The 20476-nt window shown below is 49.9% G+C and overlaps 1 protein-coding gene across 6 annotated transcripts in view; it reads left to right on the forward strand.

Moving 5' to 3' along the window:
• Positions 1 to 20476, forward strand: part of NPAS2 (neuronal PAS domain protein 2) — a 202225-nt gene that overhangs the window by 77764 nt on the left and 103985 nt on the right. For all 6 annotated transcript variants that reach the window (XM_075563256.1, XM_075563258.1, XM_075563262.1 and 3 more), the window contains exon 2: positions 18222 to 18275. In XM_075563256.1, coding sequence (XP_075419371.1) covers positions 18244 to 18275 — 32 coding nt within the window. In that variant the 5' untranslated portion in view covers positions 18222 to 18243. The remainder of the gene's footprint in view (positions 1 to 18221; positions 18276 to 20476) is intronic.

Consider the following 20476-nt stretch of genomic DNA (forward strand, 5'->3'; position numbering starts at 1 on the left):
TATTGTATTAATAAATGCACTGGTTAAGGTGTCTTTAATTTCTGTTCATTGCATTTCACTTTCAACTTCCTTAAATTTGGTGAAAAAATATAAAATTAATTTTAAAAATGTTAAGGCTGCTGGGCTGCTAACCGAAAGGTCATCATTTGGAAACTCTCAGCTGCTCTGAGGGGGAAAGATGGGGCTTCCTGTGCCTGGGAAGTGCTCCAGCCTGGGAAACCCGCAGGAACAGTTCCGCCCTGCTCTGCAGGTGCTCTGCGGCAGCATGGACTGGAGAGCACTAAGTTGGGTTGGGTTTCTAGACGCAACTTGATTTGTCTTTAATTACAGGCTCAAAAAACAAAACAAAACAAAAAACCTCCTGGGCTATGGGGGGGGGGCAGTGAGAAAAAAAAAGAAAGAAAAAGAAAAAAAAGAAGAGCATGAGGGCAACATCTGTACAAACATGCCTGAGTCAATTGATGGGTGGATTGTGATAAGAGTTGTATGAGCCCCCAATACAATGATTTAAAAAACAAAAAACCCTTCTTGCCATTGAGTTGACTCCAATTCATGGTTACCCTATCCAAGAGGCCTGGTGGTGTAGTGGGTTGCATGTTGGGATGCTAACCACAAGGGCAGCAGTTTGAAACCACAAGCTACTCCACAGGAGAAAGATGAGGCTTTCTACTCCTAAAGAGTTAGAGCCTCAGAAGCCTACAAGGGCCGTTCTACCCTGTTCTTTAGGGTCTCTGTGCTAGGAGAAATGACAGTGGGTACTTGCTCCCATTCTACTTTGAGCTAGTGTGTGTGTGTGTGTGTGTGTGTGTGTGTGTGTGTGTGTGTGTGTGTGTGTGTGTGTGTGTGTCTGTCTTTAAAAGTCATTCCCCCTATGGGTTCTCCTCACTCTCCACCTCCCTCCCTGAGGTTGATCCCCCCACGGCGCTGCTGTGTTCGTTCGCATCATTAGCTCATCACTATGGCGAGAACAGCGAGGCTCTGCTGACCTACTTTCCCTGTTTGCCCACAGCAGGCTGAGCCTGTTAGCGCTGTCCAAGGGGATGGGCACGAAGGCGCTCTCCGGGCTGTACAGATGGCAGACTTCGAGCGGACGCCGCTTTAATCTGTTTGGTCTGTTTTCCATTAGTATAAAGGGCCAGGGCCAGGCCCCAGCCCCGGGGGTGACTTGAGGACAGGGTAGTGCAGGAGCGTCTTGTGCCCCACATTCAGCCGTTTCACCAGAGATACTGCCTCACGATGAGTTACTGCTGGGAATCAAACGCCGGAGGCTCTCTCCGAACTTGACCAACAGATTCCTACGCAGACACCCTACTATGGGGCGCCCTCCGCCTGCTGCGGAAGCCGGGGTGGGGGCAGTGTTTGCCCGAGGGCGCCCTGGCAGTGCTGTGAGTTAGGCATTGGGCAAGCGGTGAGGTCGGCAGTTCAAACCCACCAGCCACTGCACAGGAGAAGAATGAGGCCGTCTGCTCCCTGAAGATTTACAGTCTCTGAAACCCTGTGAAGGGGGGGCGGCTTGACAGCCGCGGGTTTGATCTCGGATAGGGGAGGGTTTCGCGCAGCTGTCCTTCAGGCTCCACAGGAACGAGATGGCAGGATCGGAACTGCTGGATGGAGGGCGGAGGGGAGAAGCAGGGGGAAGACTCCCCCTGATGATACAGTAGGGTGGTCTCGGGAGTGAAGAGGTGGATTCTGGGTGGTGGAAGCAGAATGAGCAGTGTGAAGGGGGAACGGGCCGGGGGTGGGGGGCCTAGGGGGACAGTCCAGGGCCCCGAATACATGCATTGGGAATTGGGGGTCCTCCTCTGAGCCATTTTAACAGGGTACGGGGTCCCTGGGTGACACAATCAATGAAGGGAGCACTTGACTACTGACTGAAAGCTTGGTGTCTGGGACCCTAGGAGGCACCTCAGAAGACAGGCCTGGAGGCGTTGATTCTGAAAGGCAGCACCCTGGAAAGCCCTTTGGTGTTGTGTGTTCATCTCTGCACACCAAGGGCCCCAAGGGCTGCCAACAACCAGCAAAGTTATGTATGGGGCGGCTCTCCCCTCTCCCGCCCACAGCACAAGTATTCCTGCTTCGATCCTGTGTTAAAATTATAGTTCTTCTGCTGCATAAAAAGACACACACACACACACCTCCCCCCCACCTTCCCCTACCATGGAGTTGATTCTGACTCATAGCAACCTTCTAGGACAGGGTAGACCTGCCCCCGTGGGTTTCCGAGAAGATCACTCTGTATGGGAGTAGAAAGCCTCCTCTTTCTCCCGAGGAGGAGTGGATGGTGGTTTTGAACTGCTGACTTGGTTGTTAGCAGCCCAACATGTAATTGCTATGCCACCAGGCCTCAGGGGGGGAAATATTAGGATCCGATGGTTATGTTTTAAAAAGTGGAACCGTATGGAAATGACATGCTATAGTTTTGTTTGTCGTATTTATTCCACCAGCTCCTTTGGTGACTAGCAGAATGCCTCAGGAAGGGCTGTCCGAGGCGTGGACAAACTCCCTCTGACTGCCGGGTCCAGCTGGGACTCTCTCCCCGGTGACCTGAAGCCACCTCCCAGAGTGCTCCGAGCTAGGCCAGTGGGTGAATTGTGCATTTATTGAGGTCACTTCATTAGACATTATTAAGAGGAGAGAACCCAGTCTTTGTTTAAAAAGAATCCCCCCGACCCCCAATTTCTCCTGCAGTTTCCACAGCATTCCCAGGGCTAGAGTGGAGGACACGAGGAAGCAGAGGGAGCTCCTGCACCAGCTTTCATGTAAAGTTGGCGTGTCTGAAGGTGTGCAGCCCAGACTGGAGGTTTCTTGCTCTGCTGGGACAAACCGAGCGCGCCTGTAGGAAGTGTACGAATGAGACCTCTCCAGAACTGCGCACACCTTCTACTTGCTTGAAAACCCATGGTTTTCACACCTGGCACATCTGCTCTCCGAGGTGGGCTTTGACCCTCCTCTCTCCTGCAGATGCTTACGTGTGTCCTGGTGTCCAGGGTGACAGCTGTTCTTGTGTCTACCATGTTGTTTTCTCATTTCCCGGGCCTTTCTTTAACACTTGGTGCGTGCTGGGACCATCGGCAGTTCAGTGGTAGAAATGTCACCTTTCGTGAGAGAGATCGGGATTCAAGTCTCAGCTCATCTGTCAGCAGAGGCTTGCGTTGGCTGCCCATTTGCATTGTGGTGACACTGAAGAGCCTTCAGTCGAGATTCTAGACTAAGATGGCCTGGGAAGGAAGGGCAAAAACAGGCCCCATATCAGTCCATGAAAACCCTATGGATTACTCCAGCACCATCCTTAGCCGATCATGGGGACGGCTCAGAAACAGGCGCACGCGGAAGAAAAGTCAGGTGATCCACTGGCAAGTCAGTTCGTGAAAAGGCTGCAGATCACGGATCACAACAGTCTGATCCACAACCAATCATGGACAGCTCAGGACCAGAGAGTGCTTCTTCTTTGGTGTACAGGGCTGCTGTGAGACAGGCTGGCACACATCGGTGTACCAAATGTTTCCTGATGAGAAGAAAGGAGGCAAGTAGAGATAAGGAGGTGGCGTTAGGGTGGAATTTGGCAGTATCAGTTTCCAAAGCCTGTAAGCCCTGCTGCCTGAGACCCTGTCATTCCCATAGGCCTTGGGGTCCACCCCTCAGTGGTAACCATCAGGGAGTTGAGAGAACTGGGTAAGTCCAGGTCATTCTAGTTCAGATTGCTACGGGACGAACTTTGATTCTAGGAGTGGATTACATTTGGGGTGGGAGACATTCTGGTAAGAGATAGGAGGCTGTGTTTCTATATTAAAATTCTCTCTGTATCCCAAAGCTAGTGGGGCTTTTAGAAATGTGATTTTTCCATGGGGTCTTCCCATGGAGGGGAGAGGGGGGCATCTTAAGTCTCTGACGTGAGCTGACCTTTGTGCTCTCGTGTGGCCTGGTATGTTGAACTTTCTATAAAGTTCTGTACAATATTTCTCTCTCTCTCTCTCTCTCTCTCTCTCTCTCTCTCTCTCATTCTTCTCCACACCCCTCCACTTTTTGGGAGAGGGGGAAGGGACACCTAATAAGCATTATTCATTGCTTGCAAGTATCTTGGAGTCTCGGTGTTCCAGACGCATGGAGAGATGCTGAGGCTGTCAGGCCTTATGTTACTTCACTCCTTCACTTAATGAGTCTCTCACCAAGGCCATGCACAAAGGCCTCGCCTTAGAGGCGAACCTTCAGTTACTTTCCGTTGGGCATTTATTGGATGACTTTTATGTATCAGACAGACCCGTGTCCCTGCTCCCTGTGAAGTGCTATGAAACGAATCCTCCCAATCCGCTTTCACCCACCACGATGGCCCCCAGAGTCTCCAGCCCAGCCTTTCTCCTACCACCAATGGGTCTTCTTCATTTTTCTCCTGTGCATTTGATCCATGCACGCATTTTACAGCAGCCTCTGGCCATCTGAAGTTGAACAGGTTGCTGGGGCGGAGGGACCATGTTGCAGAAATGGCCTTGCCCTGTGGAGGCAGGACCAGCTGTATCTGTGGCAAGGCCACGGGAGAAAGACACCAAAAGTAAGCAGATGCCAGCAGATCCCCATGCCCATTCCTGAAACCACTGGACCAGCTGGGCTTGCCTTGGACCAAACCAACTCATTTTTTCCAGGCAATTTATATTGACTTTTTTAAATGATAATTTGGTGAGCCAGCAGATATATATCTCAATACCTTTTTCAAAAATTGCTTTGCTTTTTGAAAGATGGGATGTGTGCCCTTTCCCCATTGAAACCTCCAGTGAGGTTTAGGTCCCAGGTAGGTGGTGTTCTGATGGGGGTGGTCATGGCCTATCAACTGGACCAGCTGGTATCACCCTCATCTGCTCACCTTCCTCCAAGTAGGATATGGTAGGTGGTCTTGGTTCATGTGGAGGGAGCTGGGCAGGAAGGAGGCAGGATCGATCCTCTGCTGCTCTGTCCAATGCTGCACGGGGTGTGTCGCTCCCACTAAGTCTCAGCCTGACTCACTTGGCTTGGAACACGGGGTGTTCTTACTGGTTTCCTGGGGCCCAGCCGAGTTCCTCATCATGCTTGACTGCGGTGGGGTGGGGGCCAGAAGAGGTGGCTCCATTGTAGGGGACCAAAGGAATAGGCCAGGGATTGTTCATGCATTGAATTGAGTCACCCCCCCCCCCAACAAGACATGTTCAAGTCCTAATCGTTAGAACCTCTGAATGTGGCCTCATTCGGAAACAGTCTTTCCAGTTGTAGTTAGTCCAGTTACTCGGCGGGCAGACCGGAGGAGAGCAGATCCTCATGCAAGATGACTAGTGGTCTCGTGAGAAGAAAGAAGCAGGAAGAGGACCGGGCAGCGCGGTCATGATGCTGCCATGAGCCAAGGAATGTCTGGGGCTGCCTGATGCTGCGAGGCCAGGGAACCCTCCTCTCGGAAGCTTCGCAGGGAGCCTGGCCCGGTGGCACCCTAAGCACAGACTTGAAGCCTCCAGACGGTGGGAGGAGGGGCTTCTGTTGCTACAAGCCATCTCCTGTGTGGTGATCTGCTGTGCACATCCGAGGATCTCCTTTGACAACTTCTCCATGCAGTGTTCTTTCTGCAGGGCTGACCATCGACCCCAGAACTGAAGAGGATTTGGAGGAAGGGGCAGGCCAACGAAAACCCTGGGGAACTGTAGCACACCCGGAGCATCAGCCCAGAAATACCGTCTGAAACATTTGCCTGCAGTAATTGGCCTTCTTCCAGGGGGTCAGGGCAGGCGTTTCCTCACCTCCCAGGGCTCAAGCTATTCTTTCTGCCTGGATGCCTCTTTCCCCACTCCCCCCACCCCCCAAAATCAAAACTTATTGCCATCGGGTTAATTCCCACTCCTGGTGACCCTATAGGACAAGGTGGAATGGGTTTCTGGAGCATGACATCTCTCCTGGAGTGGACAGCCTCAGCGTTCTCCCTGGGACCACGGACCGTGTGGTTAGCCCTTCAGTACGCCACCAGGAGGGAACCACAATCCCTGCTGCAGCTCCCGCGGCTCCTGCTCTTCCTCTCCAAAGTGAAGCAGGCGCTGTTCTGGGTGTTAACTCACAATCCAGCTTATTAACAGTCCCAGCTCTACGTGTCAGGTGTTGTGAGGCCACAGGTGTTGCGTGCCTGCTTTGCACACTTGAGGGCAGTGAAGTGTGTGGGGTGTCCTAGGCATCTAGAGCTGTTGTGTTTCAGAGGCTAGAAGTTCAAATTCAGGGCACTAGCTCTAGAGGGAGGCTTTCCCTTGTCTGCTCTGGAATAAGGTCTTTGTCTCCTCTCGGCAGGTGTGGGCCTGGCTCCCTTGGAGATCTCTGTGTGTCTTGGGATCAGTCTTCCCCTGGGTCTAGGATGTATCCAGTGCAGGGACCCAAGACCCAAAGGACACACTCTGCTCTCAGCTCTTTCTTCTTAGTGGTGGTAAATCTCTCTGCTCTCTGTCCTCTAGTGTATTTTATATCTTTTGAGAGACTGACTCGAGACTCTACCCAACCCTGTAGATTGGATCCTGGCTCAATGACATAATTGCCTTTAATCCTGTTTCTTTAACTTCATAAAATCTCACTTCCCTCTAGTCAATTCTGACTCAGCTTCCCTATATAGGTTCTCTGAGACTGTAAATCCTGGAAGGAGGCAGCCCCATTTTCTTCCCGAGGAGCAGCTGATGGGTTTGAACCACCAACTTTGCAGTTAGTAATCCAACATTTACCCAACAGCACATGAGAATTTGCAAACATGTAAGATCATTACATCAGATCACAAAATGGAGAGAACCATCATGCAATTCTGAGACCCATGGCCCAGCCAAGTTGACACATATTTCATGGGGACCCTCATTCCATAACAGACCCCAGCAAGTCACCCGTGTCGACCAGCCTGCCGCCAGCAACTGTGCTCTTGACCACAAGGCACCAACAACCAGCTCTAGTGTCAGCTAGCTGCCCACCTGGTTGGAAGCATTCTGGCATTTACCCTCTCACATTTGCCCTGCTCCCACTGTGTTGTGGAGTCTGGGATGGATTGCTTTGGTTTCTTGCCTAACTCTAATCTCCTTGGGAAAAGGACGTGATGTCCTCAGAGCCAATCGGAGGGCTTGACCCACAGCAGACACTAGGAGACCGTTGGTACATAAGCTGATAGTGTGAAGGCTGAATGAATGAATGCTGCCTCTTGGCAGGTCGGGGGCCTGGGCAATCCACAGACACAGGTGCCACACTTCCCTACGGGGAGGGGACTCAGTCTACCCTCAAGCTGGGTCAAGATAGAGAGGGCAAGGGACAAGGCAGACCCAGGGGGTGATTTGTCAACACCTGGGTGGAAAAGGCTTGGGCAGGCAGTGTGCTTCCCAGAAATCTCTAGAAACAGGTGATGGCCCGTGTGGAGGCTGGTCCACAAGTCCCAGCAAAGCTTCCTAGTTCTGAGTTGGTCACCTTCATGTGAAGGTGTGCTGCGCACATTGGTACGTGGGAACATCCAGCTCTCCCCCATCTTGTTTGCAAAGACCCACTTTGCTGAGCTATGGAAACACGGGGTTCTAAGGCCTCCCAGGCCCTCCCAGCGACTACACAAGGACCCGCGTCCCATGGTCCTCTGGCTTTTGCAGCCAGTAAATGCCCCTGCAGCTCTGCAGGGCAGCCTCTGCCTGCCAGGGACCGCCATGTCACATTTCTCTTTAGGAACCCAAAGCCAGTTGCCTTCAAGTTGGTTCTGCTCGATGGTGTTGGCATGCACTTGAGAAGGCTCCACAGGACTGTCATTAATGGGTTTTTTTGGAAGTAGATCACCAGGCCTTTCTTCCGAGACACACAGTCACCTGAGTCCCAGGCAGTCACCTGGACTCCAACCTCCAGCTTTTTGTTAGCTCCTGTGTCATGCTTTGTGCCCCACCCCCCTGCTCTTCTCCCCTTCCCTATGCCGCCCCTCTGTCACCAGTTCAGCTCCGACCATGACTCACTGCCTCCTTCCTGCCCTCCATGGAGCTCATGTTTATGGGCATCCTTTGTCCACGCCCTGACCACACACTGTCAACCACGGGCGGCTTGGGTTGACTCAAGTTTATGCCACGCGCCCCGGGAGCCTCTGCAAAGGGATCCCCTCCAAGGACTCTGAAGTAATTGGAACGTTTTCGTTTCAAAGGCTGCAAGGGTAACATGCGATGTTAGGGCTGCCCTTCCATCCAGAGGCCGCGAGCACGTACATCTCTTTTGGGAATCCTTCCCTGACCAAACTATGTCATTGTGAATTTATTTAAGAACACAGTTTCTAACTTTCTCCATCCATTCCTGGATGGCCTATGTCACCGTTTCCCTGAATAGTGACTCATCAGACCCTCGAGAAAGGAAAGTGTGGGGGAGGAGGCGTGATTGTGAACAGGCAGATGAAAGCCTCAGCTTTGACCTTTTAGAAGTCTGTGCTGGAGTCCGCTTGCTGCTGCGGAAGCTCAGTGGTGGGGGGCGGCGGGGGGACTCTTGTTCAGGCTTCTTCTGGGAACCAGGCTCTGCGGGGGAGCAAACCCAGACAGGGTCGGCCTGGCTGAGTCGGAGAAGCACTGGGGGAGCTAGTGTTAGGGTTGGGGCTGCTCCCCTCTGCCTCCCTGATGGAAGAACTACACCAGGGCTCCAGAAGAACTTCTTGGTGGAATTGCACAAGAGACACTGTTCCTTGTCCATTTCCTTTAGGAAAACTGGTTCATTGTTTCCTTTGGGAAAAGTACCCGGCACCCCAACACCACCAGCGAGTGAAAAGGGGTGAATGACTGCAACCAAGAAGATATAGTCCCTGGAGTGGAAGCATCAAAGTGCGGAGGGGATTTAGTTCCCAGTGCTCCCCCCCACACACACACACCAAAATGACAGTAAGCAACAGAACGCCTCACAGTTCATCTACGACTGTTTATCAGTGTTCTTGCTTTTCTTTGTCTCCGATACAATGAGGGAAAGTCATTATCGTCTCCTGCACGTGCCAGACTGGCTACACTCCCAAACTACTTGATGTCCCCTTGCCAGAGGCCGGCGGAGAGGACCCAAGGCAGGTGCTGTTGACAATAAACAAGCTACAGTAGACCCCCATGTGCAGGTACTTGGCTTGGCCTCTTTTGATCCCCACTTGTTTATTTTCCATCATCCTCCCCTTCTTTCTCTTTTCCTTTTAATAAGATACATTCCCCAAGTTTGATGGGCATGTTGAGCCAGGAGTCGTATGGTTTTCCAGCTAACTTGGGACCTGTAATTCATATCATTTCTCAGCCACTTCGGAAACACTGTAATTTCACTTTGTAAATGCATTGGCCTTGCAAGACGACAGATGCACGGGGGCAACTGACGGTGACACACAATGACAGTGACCCACTGAGCCCGGTCAAAGACATGTTCAAAGATTGATCACACTTTTCTGTATTGAAAGGCACTGACGGGCAGCGATGCTGGTGGTTCTTTAACAAGGAGGGTCAGACACACACCTGTGGGCCAAACCCAGCATCCCCACCTGAGGTAGTTTATAGTGCCAACCTGGCTGACAAACACATGTGGAGTTAATTGAAGGGCAGAGGGATAAATGGCCCGGTGAGCCTCGCCTTTCTAGTTCTCTGGTCTCTTGCTCTCTGATGGTCGGACCAGGGTGCAGCTGCTTTAGCCAGTTCCCTGCTTCAGTTGGCAAGGCTCACTTCCTGCAAGACATCCCCAAGAAGAAGCCCCATGGACCTACCCTGATGCAGCCCTGGGTGCTGGAGCACACATATGGAGACCCCTGCCAGCGCTGCTTACACATGCACTGACTCGGCTTCCCTCCTGCAGTGGGTATCATTGCGTCTATTTTGTGAGATGGAGGAGGACTTTGTGGATTGGTGTTGGACATATGGGTTAATGGGTTAATGTTGGACTTGTGGGCTTGGGCAGCACTGGGTTGGGTTGTTTTCTTGATGCACATTTAACCTTTATATAAAACTCTTATACATGAGTTTCTATGGATTTGTTTCTCTAAAGTACCCAGACTAACACACCACCCTTTGTTAAAAATAAATTTTTATTGGGCCACACCCACATCCATTGTAAGACACTGTCTAGGCTGCCTTCCTCTGGGGACACGGGCATGAGCTGCCAGTCCTCGGGAGGATGCCTGTCCCTGGATGATGCCTTGCTCTCTCACGTTGAGGGACCTGGAACAGATGGGGCCATGGCGCCTTTTACCAGTTCCCGTTTCCCCAGAGCCAGAGTTCCAATGAATTGAGGAGGCGCTGGCTCTTTCCAAGGGACTACCCTTGAGCAGTTGAGGGTAGACATTGCACCCGAGTCATAAACTTCAAGGAACCCTGATGGCACAGTGGTGAAAGCACTGGGCTGCGAACCCGAAGGTCGGTGGCTCAGACCACCAGTCATCCTGTGGGAGAAAGATGAGGCAGCCGGCCTCTGTAACGCTGGCGGTTCTACTCCGCCCTCTCTGCTCTCGGTGAGCCGGAGTCACTTGAGGGCAACAGGCTTAATGTCAATGTCAATCTCGGGATTTGGGGTTGGCCTTCAGTTAGTCCATAGATAGAGAGCATACATACACAGCCTGTGTCATAGCAGCCAGAGCTACAGTGACAGGAACCCTGGTCTCCGAGGTCCTGGGTCCAGCATCCAAAGAGGATGGGCCCTAGATAAGTAAGTCTCCAAAGCTCTGTCTGGGCCAATGGCAAAACACCTCTGTGAAGGGGTAGCGGGAGTGGTGGCCTGGGGAAAACCCAGGTCCTGGTATCAGCAGCATGTGTGGTCTTGGCTGAGCATGTATGCTCTCTATCTATCTTTACTAAGTATAAGCAAACACCTTGGAAAGGTAAAGACCTAGCATAGCTTCACACCGTCTCTCCCTCATGGGTGCTGACTTCATTCAAGAATTGAGGGAGATAGAGACCTTTACGGGGCTTGTGCATGGTCCTAGAGTAAACTGGCTTTGAAATTGCACCCAGTGACTGGAATCAGAAGCCCGCCCATGCTCATCCAGCAGTGGTCAGGGAAGAACTGCCCTGGTTTTGGTCGCCCTATCGGACACTGACCCAGGGTCAGCATTGCCACTGGATCCCATGACCTTGGGCAAGTCACTCACCTTTTCTGAGTGGTGCTTGCTGGTTCAGGACAGAAGGAGAGCAATATAGCCAGTTCATTCCACCCACAGAGTGTGGGTGCAGATGAAATGGAATTGTGTGTTTCCAGAACCTCAACAACAAAACAAAGCACACGACTCCCTACGTTCCCAAACCAGAAGAAGAATTTCCCCATAAGTCAATAGCAGCTGCACACACTGCCATTTTTATTTTAATTCTCAGGCATCAGAATGCCACTGTACTTTCAGAAGCACTTTGTGTAACCCCAGGGGCTCTGGCTTAACCATGACCATTGAGAGATTTGTGGGCGTGAGTGCTGGGCAGTCGCCTGAGAACGCAGCAGGGAATTGGCCCCGTTACATCCCTTCCCTCCCCACCTCCTCATTGTCCTTCATTCTTTGTACATTGCTTGAATGTAGCGAAGGAGCAGGGCTAGACTTCATGAAATGGGTAAAGATGGGTCTGCCTAATCCCTGCCATCACAATAGAGAACTTGGTTTACACTGGTCCCTTCACATATGTTAGTTAGTTTAAGGCCACAGCTGTCCTGCAAGGTGAAAATTCCAGTTCTCCATCTTCTCCTCGCCCTCTCTGGGTTCCCACCTGGAATCTCCTAACCAAGGTCTCTGCTTCCACCTATACCCCGGAGGTAATCCATTCTCAACCGGTGACCTGGTTGGGATGTAAATCAGCTCCACTTTCTCATTCAAAGCCCTCCCGTGCCTTCCTGTGTCACTGGGTGGAAGCGCCCATGCCCTTGTGGTGTGTTTGATGTGCATCTCCTGGGCTCGTTGACATCCTCTCCCATCCATCTCCCTAACTCTGGCCTCTCCTCTCTGTCTTGAGCTTCTTACTCTGGAGCTGCTTCCCCCTGAGGTTTCCTCCCATTCCCTCCTTTACTTCCTGCAGGTCACAGACCACATGGGTGAGGCCTGCTCCATCCCCTAACACAGACTAAGGTCACGGCTCCCCAACACACCTCAGCACCACTGCCCAACAACCCGGTGGCATGCTATTTACTTGTTTATCTGTTGCTTGTTCCCCCCACCCCCACTTCCTCATCACCCTCCTGTAAGTGCCAGGAGAGCAGAGACTTAGGTCCCCGAGGGCTCCCTGTCACCTGGGCAGTGTCGATTTGCCGGATCGTTCAACGTCCGTCACACATTGGCATCATGCTTAATGTTGAGCAGAGCCTCTTCACAGAGCTTACCTGCCGGGTAAAAGGCCAGGTGAGAGGGAGAGGTGTCAGATACACGGAGTCAGGGCCTCTGTCGTGTGAAGACGCCATGCTCTATGGGTTCCTCCATGCCAACCCGAATCTCGCTGGTGTTTTTATAGAAAATAGAAACTGGTCAGCGAATCCCCCAGATTGATACGGAAATGTGAGGAACTAGCACAGCCAAGACAAGCTCAAAGAACAAAAGTGGAAGGTGCACACCATATTGATATCACAACTTGCACTAAAACTGTGAAAGCCGGAAACTAGTAAGGTGGAAACCTGCTGGAGGAGGAAAATGCAAAGATGTCCTGGAGAGTGAGAGAAAGAAAGAATAGGTCCCAGCCGGCTCTCACGGAGACCCCTGTGCTCCAAACTACAGGAGTCCCAATTGTGTGGCGATGGCACAAAGGTGACAATGGGGTGTTGCGGTCTTAGGTAGCATAATAAATTTATTTACAGATAAATTTCTCAGTGTAGTTTTCAGGTGACCAAAACCCAAACTCCTTGCCATGAGGTCGATTCTTACTCACAGCGACCTTCTAGGGCCGGGTGGCACTGCCCCTACGGGTTTCCAACACTGTCACTCCTGAGAAAGGGCTGGTGGTTTGTTTCCAGCTGCTGGCCTGTGGTGACCCGCCGATGCATAACCGCCCTGCCCCCAGCAACTTGCGTCATCCCCCTACTCATCACCCCCATCTTTGCAAGCACCCCCTTTTGAAAATAAGCACTCCCCAACTTATCCTAGGAGCCTTTGTGGCATATTGCTTACGAGTTGCCTGCTAACCACAAGGTCAGCAGGTTGAAACCACCAGTGGCTCCAAGGGAGAAAGATGAGGTTTTCTACTCCCATAGAGTTACCCTCTCAGAAGCCCAATGGGGCGGTTCTACCTGTCTGTAGGCTCGCTGTGAGTCAGCATTGCCTCGACGGCAGTGAGTTGGAAATTATCCTCACAGTACCATGTTTCCTGTCGGGACACTTATTGACACACCTTGTGCACATCTAACCCCTCTGGAATAGGTGGTTACCAGGGCCCGGGGTAAGAACTCAACTTCATTCCCCACGGCGCAAGCCCACCAGCACTAACTTAAACTCAAACCAAATCTCCTCTGCCTTTACGTTTCCTTTCCTCTGCCTGGTTTCTTTCCTCTGGCATTCTGTGTTCACACCAAAAAGTAGCTGCTCAAAATCCTTCTGTTTAGAAACAGACGGTAAGTAGAGAAATATTGCTACAAAATCATAGACACCTTTATTAAACAAAATTATCAAAAATGTGAAGCTGCTGTTCCTGACTTTTTCCTCCGTCTAAGTCTGTACACTTCTGAAAGCGATGTTTCCATTTCTCTAACTCTTCCATTTATACCAAGTGAAAATGACAGTTTGGTACCCTCTAAGGACCTCTCTGGTTTAGTGCCAAATGCAAGGTCAGCAGTTCAAACTCACCAGCCATTCCAAAGGAGAAAAATGACGCTTTCTAGCCCTGTAAAGATTTACAGTCTGAGAAGCCCACAGGAGCAGGTCTGCTCTGCCCTATAGAGTCATAATGAGTTGGAATGACCATGCAGAAGCATTCAGCTTTGTGGATCAGGACAGAATTTTCCTTAGAAGCAAGGATAGCGACATTTCATCTCACATGCTTTGGATGTGTTATCAGGAGAAACCAGTTCGATGAAAAGGACATCATGCTTGGTAAAGTAGAAAGACAGCAAAAAAAGAAGACCGCAGGCAAGATGGGTTGACACAGTGGTCTCAATGGGTTCAAATATAAGAACCATTGTGAGGATGGTACAGGACTGGGTGGTGTCGTGGTCTCTTGTATGTGGTGTTGCTATGCATCAAAACGGACTCAACGGCACCTAACAATTGAAATCAATTCAGTGGTGGCGAGTTTGGTGTTTTGGTTTAAGAAGCTTTGAGAGAGTCATGGGCTACACAGCAGGCAGCTAACAGCAGGGTCAGCAGTTCAAACCTATCAGCCTTGCAAAGGAGAAACTGAGGCTTTGGGCTCATGTAAAGATGTCCCGCCTCAGAAACCCCACAGGGGCAGTTCTATTCCGTCTTAAATGGTTGCTGGGAGTCAGAGTCAACTTGAATGGCAGTGAATTTGGTTTTTTGTTGTCCTTGTTGTTTGTGGGAACTCAATGTGTGTTCTTTAATTTTAGGAACCAAAGAAAGCCTGAAGTGAAGAGATCATGGTTGTAGGTTGATGGGGAAAGGTTTCCCAAGGGAAGTCTTGTTTCATTGGCGGGACCATCCTTGAACGAGGAAAGCATTTTCTTGATGGAAAACAGTTCCTCCGTGCAACGTGTCTGCCTTTTTCTCCCCAATACTTGTTTACAGTTTTCTTAAAATTTCTTCCTAATAAACCCCTGTGATTATGCTGCGACCCTGGAGGAAATCTATCAGATATCACCTCTTTGAATATCTACTCTCTCCACCCAAAAAATTCCCCATGACTTTCTGGGCTGACCTCTCTACCATTAAGTGGCCCAGCAACTCTCCTCAGAAGTCACTGTTTGGGCATTCTTGGGAGACTGAGACCAGTATCCTCCTGGGAGGATTTGTCGTCAGCATCCACCCATCCTAGAGACGTGTTTAAGCACATTCCATGGGGGAACTAGACCCTGTGCGTTTAGGAACTAGAACCCAGTAGCGATACTTTCTGATTATTCGTGCAGTTAAGGAGAGTCATTGTCTCTCCTTCAACGCATTTCTTTAGCCCAGCGGTTCTCAGCCTGTGGGTCACGATCCCTTTGGGGGTCGAATGACCCTTTCACAGGGTCGCCCAATTCATAACATAGCAAAATCACAGTGATGACGTAGCAATGAAAATAGTTTTATGGTTGGGGGGTCACCACAATGTGAAGAACTGTATGAAAGGGTCGCGGCAACAGGAAGGTCGAGAACCACTGCTTTAGACCCTGACCGTCTAGGACTGACATTCTTCTCCGGGATCTTACTTGTCTGTGTGTGACGTGTCTGGGTCCTCCACACCATGAGGTAAAATAGCAGTCTCATTCAGGAACAGTGGCAGAGATGTGTGTGTACCTACATGTATAGAATCTGTATCTATGCGTCAGAATTGACTTGCGTTTGGTTCTTTGGATGTGAGTTTTTTTGTTTGTTTGTTTGTTTTTAAGCAATTGGCTCACACCAATCTGTAAGGCAGGCCATAGGGCTCGAAACCCAGGCAGGAGTTAGTGATGTTGCAAACTTGAGGCAAAAGTCCTTCTCCTCAGGAAACCTCTTTTATTTTTGCTCTTAAGGTCTTTAGCCGACCAGATGAGCTCCACCCGTACTCCTGAGGGCAAGCTCCTTCAGGGTCCGCTGACTGCTAACCCCTCTGCAGCGTACTTTCACCACAATGCCTCAATTGGTGCTTGGATTTAATCCGGTGGTCTAGCCAAATGGATACCCAAAACTAACAACTGCTGACTCAAACACACATTAGGTGAGGATGCGAGAGACAACGCACATGCAGGACCCCGAGTGGTGCTCCCACGGCAGGACTAACAGGACAGGCCTACCATATGGATGCCTCTCTTCAACCAGGGGTGCGGTTCAGAGAATGGCTCAGATAGGGCTCCAGCATCAGGAGCTGGCATAAGGAAATGGGAGGGATGAGGAAGAAGTGGGTGTAGGTCATTGAGGCTTCAGGAGTTCAGAAAATGTTTAAGCAGATATAAATCAGAGAAGATGTGGTTGATAAGAAGAGCTGTTAGTCAGTTTTAGTTGTTTATTTCATGACTCAGAAACTCCAGTTACCCAAACAGGATTCTCGACCTTCAGGAGAGCAGACAGAAGCCAAGATCTCCTTGAACATGCACCGTCTGGGGGCTCTTGGTAACGGGCCTCTCTTGGCAAGCTCCCTGCCCATGGCCATGGGTTCTTGCAGTGGCCCTCTCCTCGGAAGCCCAAGGGTAGTGCATCCTGCCATGACTCACTCCATGTTTTTCATGTTGTAAAGCATTGCACAGAGTTCATCTGGAAATCATTAGATGCATGTCTGTTTGCAGATGTCTGAACCTCATTTCAATTATGGTACAAGCCTCAATGGCTGAATGGCATTCTTGTGACTCTTATCATTAAATATGCTTTCCATAGACAGAGGGAATGGGGCTTAGGTTAGCAAAGTGGGTTAGGCCTTGGACTGCTAAACACAAGGTCAGCCATTCAAACCCACCAGCCTCTCTGAGGGAGAACGAGGAAGCCATCAAGAATTACAGTCCCAGAACAGTTCTCCTCTCCCTGGTAGGTCGCTGTGAGCTGGAACGACTTGAAGGTTGGGTGGCTGAATGGGCCCTCATGTAGTACCTCTGCACACGAGAGACCAAAATTGCGAAACCGAATGATCACACAGAGAGATTAATGTGCCTCGTTAATCATTTTCATGCAAAACTTCATGTTTTGAGAGTAGTGTCTTACTATGTACACAAAGTGGCTTGGAGCTCTGTTGTCCCTGGACGGAGCAGATGGCTCAGCACTTGGTGACTGCCCCAAAGGTTGGCAGTTTGAATCTATCCAGGAGGCACTTCAGAAGAAAAATGTCCAACCAAGCTCACTGCCATTGAATCCTTCCCAAATTTTAGAGGACAGGGTGGAACTGCCCCTGTGGGTTTCTGAGATTGCAACTCTTTATGGGAGTAGAAAGCTTCATCTTTCTCCCGAGGAGCGGCTGGTCGTTTTGACCTGCTGGTTAGCAGCGCAAGTCATAACTCACTACGCCACCAGGGCTCTGGACTTCAGAAGCAAGGAGTAGTCATCTGCTTTCCCAAAGATCACAGCCATTGAAATCACTATGAGCAGTTCCACTCTGCACACACAGGTCATCGTGACTCTGGATCCACTTGATGACAACTGGCTTGGTCTTAGGGTGGGGAGAGATTCTAGCTTTGTAGCAAGGGATGACAATGTGGGTGGTGGGAGTTGTCACATTGTGTCCTCTTGGTTACTGTGACCTTGTGCCTGTGAGCCCCCCAACAGGCTGAGAGTGTGTGCATGGGGTGCTGGCTGGTAGGGGAACGCCTCCAGGCAGGCACAACAGAACGAAAGAAGGACGCGTGGATGTCAGTCTGAGCAGGTAACGGTGTCACAGGTGGGATTTGGCTGAAGAGGAAACCAAGATGACTGGGTCTGGGAGGCAACCAGACACTGGCCTGGGAAGTAGGGGCTAGAGGCAGGGAGGTCTTCGCGCGGCCACAAGAACACCCCTGCCTGGTTATTTTGCCTTTCACAACTGTGTGCCTTGACTATCCCAGGGCCTGCATGTGCCTGAAGGGAAGGGTGTGCGTTCCACTCCTGTGAGGATGCCAGTGTCTTTGGGTTGCGTGTAAGAGGAGTTTATGTCTTTGGATGGAGAGATAGACAAATAGATGCTGTTGTTTGGAATGCTGCGGGCCTCTGGCTGAGTGTAAAGAGGACTGGATATGGGCTACCCACCAGCAGGTACTTTGGTTTAAGACCTGAGATAATGCAATGCGTCCCTGAACTGATTCAAGACAACAATTCTCCAAGGGTGCTCTGAGTACTGCTCCAACCTGTGAATTCAAAATGATCTCCATAATACTACTAGCAAACACATCACTTGCCCTTTTCTCGCCCATTTTCTGATGATTATACAGTGGACTTGTCTAGGCTTTACTTGACATATGATTACTACATCACTCCCATAGCTGAGTGGAATGTATGCTTGTACATTTAAAATTAGTCAGTGGCAGCCCACAGAAATAAAAGCTAGCTCTTTGTATTTGTCATTAATTTTTAAGAGTGTAAAGGAGTATGGAGACCAAAAAAATGTTCTGGAGCCACTGGGCTAAGGCCCAGGGGGTCTCTGAGATCAAAATGATTGCAGCCAGAAAGACCTAGAAGCATAAAGGTCTAGAAGTCGATAGTAATCATCTGTTCTTTTCTCCCCCTACCCCCCTAGGAAAAACTGCACAGAAAATCTAATGGATGAAGACGAGAAAGACAGGGCAAAGAGGTAAGAGCCATCTCCATGCCTTAACAATGTTCTGCGTGGGTCTGTCGATCTGATTCTTGATAATCCTCACTCAGTCTGAATGAGAGAACCAGGCAGACAATCAGCAGTGGGACATTCTTTAGGTACACAACCTCCTTGAAATATTACAGCCCTCTGTAAAAAAAAAAAAATGTTAGACCATCTCACGCCGCCATTTTGTCCCTCACCCTAAAATTACTCATTGTCTTCAAGTTGTTATCCCATTGACTGTTCTCTCCAGTCTGGTCTCAGAGGCCTCAGCTTACCAGCTGACAAGGCACGCCGCCTGGAGCAAAACAGGCTTCAGTTCAAATCGTGACCCTGCTGTTGAGGTGCTGTGTGGCTTTGGACAGTAGTCGTTGTTGTACCAGTGACCACATGTCGAGCGTGCACGCACTTACATATACATTATCTTCGTTTCCTCGTCGGTGGAGAGATTTCTATCTACCGTGCATTGTCGCTGGAACCCTCGTGGTACAGTGGTTACAGGTCAGGCTGCTGACCACAAGGTCAGCCAGTCAAAACCACCAGCTGCTCCATGGGAGAGAGATAAGGCTTTCTACTCCTGCAAAGAGTTGCAGTCTAAAATGTGCATGTAGAAGTTGGGGAATTGGAGATTTTTTGTGTGTACATTTTTGCCACAATTAGAAACTAATTTTTATATGAGTACAAGGAAGAAGAAAATGTTCTAGAATTGAATGTGGTGATAATTCTATAACTCTTCTTGATATGGTTGAATGACATGACACGTGGATGAAGTGCTAATGAAACTTTAAAATATTATGTGTACAAGAGTTATAGTCTAGGAAACCCATAGGGGCAGTTCTACCCTGCGCTATAGGGTCTCTAGGAGGCAGCATCCATTCAATGGCAGTAGGTGTGAGTTTGTTATGGGTGCGTTGCCACGGGGTTGACGTGGACTACTGGCTTGGGACCTGGCACATAGGGGCTGCTGTTATAATCTGGTCCGTGTTCCCTGCTTCACTGGACTCTGCTTGTAAGTTGGTACCAGTTGGAATTGAGTCTGCACTGACTCAGGTGACCCCACGTGAGTCGGAGTAGAACTGTGCCAGAGGGTTTCCAAGGACTGCTGCGTAGAGCTACGAAGTGCTTGCCTTCCTGGGGTGGGAGGCACCGGCAGAGGTCACCCAGTTCAGCCATCACAGATGTGGCTGACCTTTCACATTACGGGGCCGGTGGGGGAGCCAGGAGAAGAACAAATCCCATTGCTCCCAGAACTGCTAGATCCAAATCTGTAGAGCCAGGTGAGCAGCTTGATTGTTTTTTAATCACCCAGTTATTTCCTTAAGAGCCCAAGTGGATTATGGGTTGGACTGCTAACTGTAGGTCAATGGTTCAAAACCACCAGCCACTCTGCGAGAGAAAGATGAGACTTTCTACTCTGGTAAAGATTTTAGTCTCAGAAACTCAAATGAACAGTTCTAATCTCTACAGTGGGATTGTTTTCCTTCGGAATTGACTATAATAGCGAGTTTTGTTTTTGAGTTTGGAAAAATTTCCTTAAGAAAATATGAACTCTTCCCCTAATCTAAAAACAGTTCTATGACAATGGCCCTGATTGATGTTTGACCCAGCACTCACTGGAGATCTCAGTGCTATAGCAAAGTGTGGTGACGAAACCAGATGGTGCCTGGCAGCTGGAAAGGATATTGTCTGGGATCTTAAAACCAGCAGCCATCTAAGTGAGGCATTAAATAAGTCCACACAGAAGAAGCACACCAGCCTGTGTGAGCCAAGGATTGTAAATAATATAACGCAGATCCAAAGGAGGGAATGATATCAGCTTAAACTGTGAACATCTGTTTTGCAGAAGGCTATGGGTGACAGTGAAGGCCCAAAATCCAGTTGTAGGGTTCCCACAGAGATTAAGCCTCCAGTGAATTCCCTCTGGCCACTGGCCAGGCATGGGAATAGCCTGTGGTCAGACAGAAGGCATTGTAAAGTTGATCATGGCAGATGCGGTTAGGTTAAAACGTAATCCCTCATCATTTCATCTCCCATTTGACCCATGTTACTTGTTTCCATTTTCAGTATTTTCTGCTTTCTTTTTGATTGAGGTTTTTCTAAATTTTGTCTAGTCGTGGTTGGCGTGTTTTTGTTTACTTCCTGATTGTGTTTTGTGTGGTTTTCTGTATATGGAGTCCCGGCTAGTTAGATCTATA

This window comes from Tenrec ecaudatus, chromosome 11, assembly GCF_050624435.1.
Source record: "Tenrec ecaudatus isolate mTenEca1 chromosome 11, mTenEca1.hap1, whole genome shotgun sequence".
NCBI lineage: Eukaryota > Metazoa > Chordata > Mammalia > Afrosoricida > Tenrecidae > Tenrec > Tenrec ecaudatus.